Source organism: Engraulis encrasicolus, chromosome 2 (assembly GCF_034702125.1).
Source record: "Engraulis encrasicolus isolate BLACKSEA-1 chromosome 2, IST_EnEncr_1.0, whole genome shotgun sequence".
Lineage (NCBI taxonomy): Eukaryota > Metazoa > Chordata > Actinopteri > Clupeiformes > Engraulidae > Engraulis > Engraulis encrasicolus.
The window spans coordinates 2,284,946-2,297,334 of NC_085858.1; the positions used below are offsets into that span (position 1 = coordinate 2,284,946).

Genomic DNA, 12,389 nt, shown 5'->3' on the forward strand with positions numbered 1-12,389 from the left:
TCTGACTGGACAGCATGTGGGCATGGGCACTCCTCCCCATCCTCCTGGCACTAGGAGGCACTGTGGGCATCTGGGTAGTGTTAGTATACCTTTCTTTCTTTCTTTCTTTCTTTCTTTCTTTCTTTCTTTCTTTCTTTCTTTCTTTCTTTCTTTCTTTCTCTCTCTCTCCTTCTCTCTCTCCTTCTCTCCTTCTCTCACGCTCTCTCTCTCTCTCTCTCTCTCTCTCTCTCTCTCTCTCTCTCTCTCTCTCTCTCTCTCTCTCTGTCTGTCTGTCTGTCTGTCTATCGATCTCTCTCTCTCGCTCTCTCTCGCTCTCTCTCTCTCTCCCATTCCCTGCCTGCAAAGATGGCAAAAAGTAAAAGTAAGCATAATTAAAAAAGAAACACAGTTTCCTTCCAACACAGGTAACTTATACACACTTATGCACAATTATGGAAAAAATCACAATCTCGATTATTTTGGTCAAAATCATAATCATGATTATTAATCACGAGTATTGATTTTTGCAGATTTTTTGGAAAATTATATCAAGATGAAATACAGGGTATAACCAAGAATGAATTACATGCGGGATAAGCAAAATAAAATGAATTGTAATAATTATGTAAAGGCAATAGCATGACATTTAGGTGGACAGATTTCTGGCCAGAAACGCCAGCCTGTCAGTATGTGTTGGCTTCAAGGACGCTCTCAAAAGTAGGTCACTATTGCCACGATTAAATCACGATTAAAATCATGAGTTCGATTTCACTATTTTATCATGATTTTGATTATTTTTCGATTAATTGTGCAGCCCTAACTTATATGAAAAACCAGTTGACCAGTCTACTTGTCTTACGATCAGCTGACTGTGCATTGTCTATCAAATTTGTGGTGAGTTGTTATTAGGTTTTTACTGGTTTTCAGTAACAACACAGTCTATTTACCTCATTAGAGAATGTAATATAATGTGCTAGTGTTGTACTTACACCATGAATTTACTTTTACTTTTGACACCAAAACACAGCTCATTTGCCCTCTTCCTTCATCTGATCTCTTGTCTGAGTGTCAGTCATTACTGAGGTGTAACTCACATCTCACATCTTAAATGTGCTCTCTGGCTTTTGTTTGTGTCTCTCAGGTTCTTCATGGCCGTGAACAATGGATCTGTTAATGTAACCGAAGCCTTTCCTTACATCAGGTACACACAGCAACAGATATATTACAAATAATATAAAACTAGAAATACTCAGAGAGTGCAGACCTTTGCCAAGGAAGCTGTTTGATAGAACATCTGACTTTGTTACACCCTATTTTTCCCCAGTCTTTCTGCCCTGTTTTTGTTGAACAAGAAACTGAAATGTCAAAATTGGCCCTATCCCGCAATGGTGAAGAATCTTGAAAAACATCCTAGGTCCGGATAGTGATCCGCATCACAACCAACCACAGCCACCACTTTTGTCATTTCCAACAACTCCACAAAGTTTTATCCAAATCTGTTCTTAACTTTTTGAGTTATCCTGCTGACAAACAAACAGACAAACCAACGTGACCAAAAACAGTACCTCCTTGGCAGAGGTAATAAAATGAAAATAATCACAGATATACTGTATAACAAATATATGAATATATTATAGTATGGCGATGCCCGATTTAGTATTATCTGAGACCTTGTCGAAAATAAAGAACATTTTCACAAACAGATGTACTGTATTGCCATGATTTACATCAAACAGGTTTTGCCATGGCTCTAACGGCTGGGCACTGGACTGCTAAATCGTGCATTGTCTTCTTCTTTTCTTTCTTCAGTGCGTGTGGTTCCTATGTTCCTCAGAGCTGTCTCTTTTCTCAGATCTGCAATCTGAGCAGTGTGTTGAGTGAGTATTCTCTAACTCGTGGAAATCTTCATTTCCCCACGTCTTGCATATTGTCAGAAATGAAGCATTGCCATCATGTTGATGTAATCAATCATCTACTGTATGTGGTGTCAAACTCAACTTGACTGAGGAACAAAATAAAAATCTGTAGCGAAATCGAGGCCCGAACTCAACCTTCAAAAAAGGTTTTTGAAAATGGGCTAAAATTGGGCCCACATGGCCTAAATACATTTCACACACACTCTTTCCCATCATATATGGTGGTTCAAATGTGCCTTCATTGGCCTTGGTCAACTCTCGTGATGCCAAATTACATGTTAAAGTCTCTGTAAGCTATACATTATGATTATATGATCATTCTCTCTATAGTCCTGTAGTGTTTCTGCTGTATTTGATCACATACAGTGTTTGTTCTCTATGTTCTGTGTTTGTTCAGTATTAAATCATGGGATTTGCTCTCTGTCCTGCAATCCTGTGGGTGGTGTCATGTTTATGTAATCATGCATATGGTGTCGCTGTGGCCCTGTAGTCAGTGTTTGTACAGTATTTAATCATCTGTTTAGTCTCTCTGTCCTGCAGCATTTCTGCAGTATTTAATCAGGTGTATTTCTGCCCTGTAGTATTTAATCAGGTGTATGTCTGTCCTGTAGTATTTAATCAGGTGTGTTTCTGTCCTGTAGTATTTAATCAGGTGTGTTTCTGTCCTGTAGTCCTGTGGGTGGTGATCATCCGGTTCCAGCAGGTGTGTGACCTTGGCAACAAGTGTCACCGTGCCAACATCGCCACCCTGGTGCTCGGCTTCATCTCCGCATTTGGAGTGTCCGTACTCGGCAACTTCCAGGTGCCAATTCTATGTTTTCACTTTACATTAAATTGCACTACACTTAGCTGAGACTTTTATCCAACCTGATTTACAGTTATTACTTACAGGGTGTTGGTTACAGTCTCTGGAGCAGTGCACCTGCACAAGGGCAACTCAGCTATGGAGTGAGACTGACACAACCTTGAACTTTTTGTTAAGTCGTGTACGGATAAAGGGGTGTGGTCAGTTAATACGGGTCGTGGGTTAAGTTTTTGGTAAGGGGGTTTGTTTTAATAGGGTAGGGTTGGGGTTGGGTGTATTGGGGTTGGGTGTGAATGTTTGGACCACGAATGCTTCAATGAAAGGATTTTAAACGTCAAACATCTCTCTCCCTCTCCCTCTCTCTCTTTCCCTCTCTCTCTCTCTCTCTCTCTCTCCCTCCCCCCCCTCAGCAATCTGTGTCTATGGGTATCCACCTGTTAGGAGCCTTCCTGGCGTTCTTCATGGGGCTGGCCTATTTCTGGATGCAGCTGTGGCTGACGTACCGCGCGGAGCCGAGTGGCGACCGCTGCTGGATGGGACCCCTCAGGGCCTTCTTCTGCACGCTCAACACCGTATTCCTCATCGCTAGTATCCTTAAAACAACACTAGGAGTTTCATCAGCTTTAACTGCCTAGTCCTAGCTTGGTTTGTTACAATAACAACAACAACAACAGTAATAATAATAGTAATAATAATGATAAGTATAATAATAAGTATAATAATAATAAATATAATAATTATGATAATAATAAAACAGACTCAACACCATATTTCTCTAGAGCTGTCTGCCTGTCTGCCTGTCTGCCTGTCTGCCTGTCTGTCTGCCTGTCTGCCTGTCTGCCTGTCTGCCTGTCTGCCTGTCTGCCTGTCTGCCTGTCTGCCTGGCCTATGTTCCTTGACTGCCCTCTCTCCCCCTCTAGTGGCCATTCTGCATAACACGGGCCACAAGTCTCCGGCGGCCATGTTTGAATGGGCTCTGGTGATGACCTTCTTCCTGCTCTTCAGCCTCTTCGCCGCAGAGTTCCGCCACGTCCAGTGCCACCGCCTCACCGTGCACAAGCAGGAGCCTTTAGAGAGGCGACCTGAGGGGAATAACGCCATCATGTGATTAATTGTGTGTGTGTGTGTGTGTGTGTGTGTGAGAGAGAGAGAGAGATGGGTTGGTAGGTGTGTAATGTATAGCAGGTTAGTTTTTGCAAACAAGCAGGACCTGCCTTAGAGACGACCATTATTGGATTGTTATAGAGGACGAATCGTGCATGCGTGCGTGTGTCAGAGAGAGAGAGAGAGAGAGATGGTTGGAAAATGGGCCGTGTGTGCCGGTGTATAGCAGAGTTCACAAGCAGGAGTGCGTGCGTGCGTGTGTTTCGGGGAGCCACATAGCCCCCATGGGAGCGATACTGGATGGCTGCAGTGAAGGGTAACTACAGCATCACACCGCTGATGAGGGACTGACTGCCGACATCAGAGTGCACTCTGCATGCATTTCAGTGTGTATTATTGCTCTATTACGGGGCAATGCAGACGTGTTATTGTGTACTGTATGTCTCCAGGATTGTTTTTTTATTATTGTTTTGGTAAACTTTGTATCCTGAACTTGTGTGTGTTTTTTTTTTTTTTTTAAATATACCTGGGATGTTAATAGTCATGTTGTGGTGTAATTTTTGCTTCAACATTGCTATGCTATGCCAAGTCCGAACTATGTACTTACATTTTAGCCAGCTGTGATCTGTAAATCTGATATTACTTGTGGAGGGTAATTTTGTGGTCCTATTACAGCCAATGGACTTTATATTTGAATATTGTGTGCATGATAATGTCATTGGAGAAATCAAATTGAAAAACATTAAATGGAATGGAAATGTTACATTCCTACACTTCTAATGAGTCCCATACTGCACACGATTGGGATTAAATGATACAATTACTGTAGTAGGTAGGGGGGAAGTGGTGATTGGCCACCGCTCATCTGTTTGGAAGGTGCAGGATTCAGGTGCAGGTTGAGGTTTGTGTGCAAAAAGGAGTCAATCCGCACAATCCAGTCTTTTTTGTGCAAAGCTTTACTTGACTTGCAAGCTTTCGGTCCTTAGGTCTAAGGACCGAAAGCTTGCCTGTCAAGTAAAGCTATGGGGGGGAAACGCATTAGGCAGTCGATTGGGGCTCCATCCTGTCACTGGGCTATGCAGGCAGCCGATTGGGGTCCCTAACCTCCTGGATGGTGATTAACAGTTCATACTTTGCTTCAGTAGTGGCATATTTCGTTAATATGTTCACTCTTTTGAAATTTCGCTTGGGGCCCCAGCTGAACCTAGAGTCGCCTCTGCCTATGAGCATTGGGCCAACTTCATTAAACTTCAAGTTCAAGTTTCAACTTTATTGTCTCCAAAAGGAACCTAAATGTGTAACAAGACAACAGATGGCACAGGACAGAGCATTGAGTGCAAGGTTAAAAATGACCATCAATAGGGTTATAAAGTAAAGTAAAAAACATAAGAGACAAAAGACAAACCGTCACACCATTAAATGCCATAATTAAAACACCAGGGATCAAGCCAAGTAATCAATGAGGATCTGAATTCAATAGAGAGATGGCAATACTATGGACAAATGAAAAGCTAAATCTGTTGGTTTTGAAAGAGGGGAACCTGAAGCTGAACCAGATGGAGGATGATGGAATTCAGAGGGTGGCACTGACTGATAAAATAGACTCAGCCTTCCTCAATCCTCAGGGTGGCTTTCTTGTAGGCCTACAGGTCAGTGACTGTAGGCTAATTGCTGTAGTCGCCAAGTAGGTAAATGTAATGATGTTTTGAGGTTCATTACATTGCGTTTTTGCGGTTGCGCAGTACAAACAAACAAACATGTGACATGGGAAATAAACTGCCTACGCCTTTAAATCGTTCATTCATATTGCGCGTTGCGCATTTATTTGCTGTTTTGCTCACGCCCAATAGTATCATGCTGGTGAAGTCAAGCGAAATCTCAAGTCCTCGTAAAGTACACATACTATAATATTCGAAATGTTATTGTAGACTTGTGAAAAAAAAAATCCTCGTCGTAATTATTCGTGGGAACTTGCTGGGGAAGATTCCTTTCCGATGTCACACGTTTACTTAATATTGTTTAGGTAAGGATAAGTTACGGGCTAAGCTCAAGTTTGGCAGGGCAAATGACAGGGCAGTGGCTGGCGTTGACAGGGGTATTCATAAACTCTTTGTGTACGCGATGTAAACAAATAGTGTGCGCGCTCAACTCCTCGTGCGGGTATGTGGACATGGACATTACTTCCTGTCTTGCTGACAGTGACGGGCATCGTGGGAACCTGGATAGTGTGAGTATTGCTGTGTGCTGTGCTGCTTGCCTGTGTGTGTGTGTGTGTGTGTGTGTGTGTGTCCGTGCGTGTGTGTGTGTGTGTGTCCGTGCGTGTGTGTGTAATGGTACTGTATATCGTCACCTTCTTAAAATAATCGCCTAAGTCATTTTTTGGTCAAGTTCACGTTTTCGCCTAACTCATGTCCTCCCCGATTCTGAGGGAGTTTTTGTGTTCCCTGACAAACCTGGAAAAAAATGACTTAGGCGATTATTTTAAGAAGGTGACGATATGTATGTTTGTGTACAGTGCACAGCAATAATGAAAAGTAACATTTTGAACAATATTCAATAAGCACACAAGTTATTTCCAAAATGGGCATAGTGTAAGTGTATTACAAGATACAAGATACAAGATATTTTATTTGTCATGTGTATATATATGAAACATATATATACAATGAAAAGCTTCCCTGCTCTGGGAGTCCCAAAAAAAGGTTAAAAAGAATGTTTAAAAAGAATGTTAAAAAAGAAAAATATATATTTAAAAAGTTGAAAAAAAGGCAGGTTGGAGAAAGGGGAGATGTGATGAGTGGATTTCTTCCTATGTTGGTGATTTTGTATTCAACAGTCTGATACATTGAGGGAAGAAGCTGTCCCTGAATCGGCTGGTGTGAGCACGTAAGCACCTGTATCTCCGGGCAGATGGTAGAAGGGTGAAGTGTGTGTAGCTGGGGTGGTATGGATCAGCTATGATTCGTTTGGCCCTCCTCAGACACCGCTGGTTGTAAAGATCCTGGATGTTAGGTAGATCTGTTTGGATTGTCCTTTGAGCAGATTTGATGACTCGTTGGAGGTCTCTCCTATCTTGGGCAGTGGTGTTACCATACCAGGCTGTGAAATTACCAGTTAAAATGCTTTCTATTGTACAGCGATAGAAGTTGGCCAGTATCCTACTCTCCATTCCATATCTGTGCAGCCGTCTCAGAAAAAACAGTCGCTGTCTAGCCGTCTTAGTGATGCAATTGATGTGATGAGACCAGCTGAGATCCTCCTTGATGTTGACTCCTAGGAATTTATAGCTCTTAACCCTCTCCACTGCAGTATCAGCGATGTAAATTGGCTGGTGTGGCTGGTGTTGTATCCTCCGGAAATCCACAATCAACTCCTTTGTTTTGCTGACATTCAGGAGTAGATTGTTATCCACACACCAGGTTGACAATGCCGCCACCTCAGCCCTGTAGGCCGACTCATCTCCATTTGTGATGCAGCCGATTACCGTAGTGTCGTCGGCAAACTTAATGATGGTATTGGAATTGTGAGTGGCTGTGCAGTCATGCGTGAAAAGGGAATAGAGTAGGGGGCTGAGCACACATCCCTGGGGCGCGCCGGTGCTGAGGCAGAGTGTGGAGGAGGTGAACTTGCCCAGTCGCACTGCTTGAGGCCTATCGGTGAGAAAGTTTAGAATCCAGCTGCAGAGTGAGGGATTAAGGTTTAGAGATTGCAACTTTAACACTAGTTTGGATGGAATAATTGTGTTGAAGGCAGAGCTGTAGTCGATAAAGAGCAACCTCACATAGGTGTTACTGTGATCAAGATGAGTAAGAGCGGTGTTTAGTGCAAGGGCAATGGCGTCATCAGTTGATCTGTTTGACCTATAGGCGAACTGAAGTGGGTCAAGTGCAGCAGGAATAGATGATGTGATATGCATTTTGATAAGCCTCTCAAAGCACTTCATGGCTACAGATGTAAGAGCTACTGGTCGGTAATCATTCAGACAACTCACTGTAGATTTTTTAGGGACTGGGATGATGGTAGTCCTCTTGAAGCATGCAGGGACAACAGACTGCTGTAGTGAGAGGTTAAAAATATCTGTGAAGACATCAGCTAATTCAGATGCGCAGGCTTTAAGCACACGACCTGGGATGTTGTCAGGTCCAGGAGCCTTGTGAACATTCACTTTCTTGAACGATGTGTAAACTAATTAAAATCTGTATTTTATCTGTATTGTATCTGTAAACTAATTACGATCTGTAAAACTAATATTAATACACCACCTGTCAATCTTACAACAAAAAGTAAGGCAATAGTACCTATAACTGAATTCACATATTTTTCCATTGTTGTGAAATTATGCTGGTGCAAAAGTGAGTAGGCCTACACCCCTAGGTTAAACTCCAGAGAGGATCATGATCTCCTTCAGTTGTTGCGGTAGGCCTACATGTCACACAGCTCCGAACCATGTCATTCCCACCATGCTTGAATTTAAGTATGGGACGCTTTTTTTTTAATACAAATCACTTTTTACCACAACAACATGTTTTACACCATCTAAAGCAAAATTGTTTATCTTGGTGTCACCAGATCACAGGACATGGTTCCAGTAACCCATATCATTAGTTTGTTTGTCTCTGATGTTACCATGATAAACAAATTAGTTTTAGATGATGTCAAGCATGTGTTGTGATAAGTGATTTGCACAAAGAAAAGTGTCCCATGCTTAAAGTGAAGCATGGTAATGGGAGTGACATGGTTTGGGGCTGTGTGGATGCCATCAACACCAGGAAGTTGAATTTCCTCAAAAGAAACGTGCTTGATGTAGCCTACTGTGGCTACTGAAGCAGATCATGATCCTCTCTATGGGAGTTTAACATAGAGGTGTACTCACTTTAGCACCAGCATAATTTCACACAAAAAATGAAAAAAATATGTAATTTAAGTTATACTATTGGCCTTGTTTTTCTGTTGTAAGATTGGCAGCTGTTGGCTTGAACGTACACTGTGCACATGTTGGAAATAACTTGTGTGCTTATTGAAATATTGTTCAAAATGCATGCATGCATTTACAATAGTTCTATGACCTGCATCTGTAACTCTTCACAACTTCTAATCACTCAAAAATATGTAGTCTGCTATTTCTATTTTACTTAGCCTATTGGTTTTACCATCTCTAAGCTGTATATTTTAATGCCACAACTGTAGGAGGCCTATGAGTTTCCTATTTTACATTTATTTGTTTATTTCGGGTTTTTTTTTTTTTTTTTTTTTTTTTACAGATGTGCTGTTTCACTGTCCAATGATTCTGTCAATGTGACTGTAAAATTTCCTTTCATCAGGTGAGAATATATTGACATACCTGCATGTCTTAGCCCACACATTTCAACGTTTTATTTGTTTGTTTGTTTGTTGTCAAGTATTTGACTGGTTTTGCACTGCGTATGACTATAGCATGTATTTGAGCACAACTGCCACTCTACATATTGTCTCTTCTTTGGACCATTCTCAGGCTAATTCCTAGAGATGGTTGTGTGTGGAAAATCCCTGTAGATCAGCAGTTTCTGAAATAGTCAGACGTCCTGACACAGCACACACTTCCCCGTTGTAACCTCAAATAGTTGTCCTTACCACCTCACTCATGCATGCCTAAATGCATTTGGCTTTTAACTCTAATGTGATTCATACAGTAACTAGCTGTAATTGTAATTAGTATGTAATGAAATTGCCTGTGCAATTGGTTGATTTGTGTTATCAAGCAATTAATATGTAGCATAGTGGCGAGTGTACAACACAGGACAATAACTGTCCTCTGAGGTCAATTACTGACATGTTCAAGTTTCATGGCAAACCCTGTCTCACACACACTACATGATTTCTCAGATACACTCTGTATGTTTTCTCACCACTGAAACCCAAAACATCCCGAGTGAGTTTGCAGCAGTAGTCTATATTATGATATTGTGTAAATGCATGATGACGATTCAAATAGTGGAGCTATTATACTACATTAAGTGAGATGCTTGAGATTGTTGAGCCAGTTGAGTGGCAATGTTTGTTTACGTATGTATCCGTGGAAACTTGCTGCTAGTATTGTGTCTTGCTAAAGCAGTAGTGTACATTATGCAGACTCAGTCACCTAGTCATCACAACAGCCTTGTGCTAGTATTGCCATCTCAGTAATATTAAATGAAATGTCAAAATACCAGGCCTGTAATAGTCATGACATTTTATATCCGAGCATCTCACTGTGTGTGTGTGTGTGTGTGTGTGTGTGTGTGTGTGTGTGTGTGTGTGTGTGTGTGTGTGTGTGTGTGTGTGTGTGTGTGTGTGTGTGTGTGTGTGTGTGAATGAAAATGTAAATGAAATGTCAAAATACCAGGCCTGTATAGTCATGAAATGTTATATCCGAGCATCTCACTGTGTGTGTGTGTGTGTGTGTGTGTGTGTGTGTGTGTGTGTGTGTGTGTGTGTGTGTGTGTGTGTGTGTGTGTGTGTGTGTGTGTGTGTGTGTGTGTGTGGTTTTTGTCACCAGTCAGTGTGCGGTCCGTCAGCCTGAGAGTTCTCTATTCTGCGTCTTCTGTAATGTGTGGACCTTTCTGAGTGAGTATGTTGACAACGAGGCACTGTCCATCTTATCTTTAATTATGACTAATTATGAATTATGACTGCTCTTTCTGGGATGAATAGTCACATTGATAGCATAATCGAAATCTGTTAAGTGCTACAAATGCTTTACCAATTTGGACTTGATTATGTGGTGAATATGAAGTAGGTCAGTGGTTCTCAAACTTTTTGTGTGAAGTACCACCCGAGAAAATATTGAGCTCTCCGAGTACTACCTTGACAACCAACATTAGAATATCGCAGCAAAGTCCTTTCATATTCACTTTTGCCAGTCAATACAGGAGAGGTTCATAACGGCATCAACAGCTACGGTCACGTTTCTTGCTTGCCTAGTAGTATTATTATGCATTATGTTTTCAGATTCATACAGTTCAATATTACAAGATGTGAGACCAAAGAGACATTTTCGACTGAAACAACTTGATCAGCCTTCAAATCAATGCACAAAAAATGAATTCTTCTAAGTACCACCAGAGATATCTGAAGTACCATCAGTGGTACGTGTACCACAGTTTGAGCACCACTGAAGTAGGTGATTCTGGTGTGTGTGAGGTGTGAAGTGTGTGAGGTCAGTGAGTGAGGTAGTCTCCTCTGTCTACTTTGTGGGTACGTGTGTGTGTGTGTGTGTGTGTGTGTGTGTGTGTGTGTGTGTGTGTGTGTGTGTGTGTGTGTGTGTGTGTGTGTGTGTGTGTGTGTGTGTGTGTGTGTGTGTGTATTTGTCCTCAGTTGTGTGGGTGGTGGTGATTCGCTATCAGTTGGTCAGGGAGCTGAGTGACAGCTGTTGCCGCGGTAACCTGTCCGGCCTGGTGCTCGGCCTCCTCGCTGCAGCTGGAGTTACTCTGCTCGGAAGCTTCCCGGTAACCTGGCAACCTGTCCAGCTTTCTGTCTGTCTGTCTGTCTATCTGCTGATCTGTCTCTCTGTCTACCAGTCTGGATGGCTGTCTGTCTATTGGAGTTACTCTGCTTGGAAGATTCCCGGTAACCTGGCAACCTGTCTGTCTCTCTGCCTGTCTGTCTGCCTGCCTGTCTGCCTGCCCGTCTGTCTTTTTGAGTCACTCTGCTAGGAAGCTTTCCGGTAACCAGACTAGCTGTGTGTCTGTCTGTTGGTCTGGCTGTCTGTCTAGCTGTCTGCCTGTTGGAGTCACTCTGTTTGAAAGCTTCCCGGTAACCTGGGTAGCTGTCTACCTGTCTGTCTGTCTGTCTGTCTGTCTGTCTGTCTGTTGGAGTCACTCTGCAAGGAAGCGTCCCGGAAACGCAGGTTTCTTTGTGTCTGTCTGTCTAGCTGTCTGTCTGTTGGAGTCACTGTGCTAGGAAGCTTCCTGGTAACCTGTCTGTCTGTCTGCCTGCCTATCTTCCCATTTACCGTAACTGCATCTGTGTATTTGTGTGTCTGTCTGTGTGCATGTCTGTCTACACAGGGATCACCTTCCTGGTACTGCTGGTACTGAGGGCCTGTCTGCCTGCCTAACTCAATTGAATCGATACAATAAAAATAAATGTTAACAAAAATAAAGGTTCTCTTTATTTCACTGTCACTCTCTCTCTTCTGATACACACTACACACTCTTTATTCTGTCTCTCTTTCTCTTTCTCTCTCTCTCTCTCTCTCTCTCTCTCTCTCTCTCTCTCTCTCTCTCTCTCTCTCTCTCTCTCTCTCTCTCTCTCTCTCTCTCTCTCTCTCCTGTAGATGAGGGTATTTTTCCTGATGCACCTGCTGGGGGCATACCTAGCCTTCTTTGTGGGTGTGGCATTCTTCTGGGTGCAGCTGTGGTTGACCTATCAGGCGGAGCCGTCCCATGACAGGTGCTGGACCGGGCCACTGCGCGCCTCCCTCTGCAGCCTCTGCACCTCCTGCCTTCTAGGCAGTATCCTTACGCCAGCCCCTGTTGCAGTCCTGAAAGGGGTCCCTCAGTACGCTTTCATATAGAATGCTGTATACTGTATACCGTAGGTAACCTGCTTTGTGTTCTTTAACCTCA

At 42.6% G+C, this 12,389-nt stretch overlaps 2 protein-coding genes across 4 annotated transcripts in view; both read left to right on the forward strand.

Moving 5' to 3' along the window:
• Window positions 1-4,549, forward strand: tmem150b (transmembrane protein 150B). 2 transcript variants are annotated; one of them, XM_063212465.1, is made up of 6 exons: window positions 1-79; window positions 1,121-1,180; window positions 1,789-1,856; window positions 2,567-2,697; window positions 3,111-3,288; window positions 3,621-4,549. In XM_063212465.1, exons 1-6 carry the CDS (start codon window positions 15-17, stop codon window positions 3,806-3,808), a joined length of 690 nt encoding a protein of 229 aa, XP_063068535.1. In that variant the 5' UTR covers window positions 1-14; the 3' UTR covers window positions 3,809-4,549. The 2 variants fall into 2 exon arrangements, with proteins under 2 accessions (XP_063068535.1, XP_063068539.1); XM_063212469.1 differs by having other exon boundaries at window positions 24-74; window positions 3,621-4,548.
• Window positions 4,550-5,659: 1,110 nt separating this feature from the next.
• LOC134459971 (modulator of macroautophagy TMEM150B-like) overlaps window positions 5,660-12,389 on the forward strand; it is a 7,796-nt gene continuing 1,066 nt past the window's right edge. The window contains exons 1-5 of one of the 2 annotated variants that reach the window (XM_063212478.1): window positions 5,660-6,031; window positions 9,066-9,125; window positions 10,319-10,386; window positions 11,137-11,267; window positions 12,098-12,275. In XM_063212478.1, the coding sequence (XP_063068548.1) occupies window positions 5,967-6,031; window positions 9,066-9,125; window positions 10,319-10,386; window positions 11,137-11,267; window positions 12,098-12,275 (502 nt within the window). In that variant the 5' untranslated portion in view covers window positions 5,660-5,966. The remainder of the gene's footprint in view (window positions 6,032-9,065; window positions 9,126-10,318; window positions 10,387-11,136; window positions 11,268-12,097; window positions 12,276-12,389) is intronic. The other variant, XM_063212482.1, reaches the window with a different exon arrangement.

Excerpts from the sequence above, each read along its gene's own strand:
- tmem150b (XM_063212465.1), top strand. The coding sequence starts at position 15 with ATGTGGGCATGGGCACTCCTCCCCATCCTCCTGGCACTAGGAGGCACT. Across the intron at positions 1,181-1,788 it reads GAAGCCTTTCCTTACATCAG|TGCGTGTGGTTCCTATGTTC; the intron begins GTACACACAGCA and ends TTCTTTCTTCAG. Across the intron at positions 1,857-2,566 it reads CAATCTGAGCAGTGTGTTGA|TCCTGTGGGTGGTGATCATC; the intron begins GTGAGTATTCTC and ends TCTGTCCTGTAG.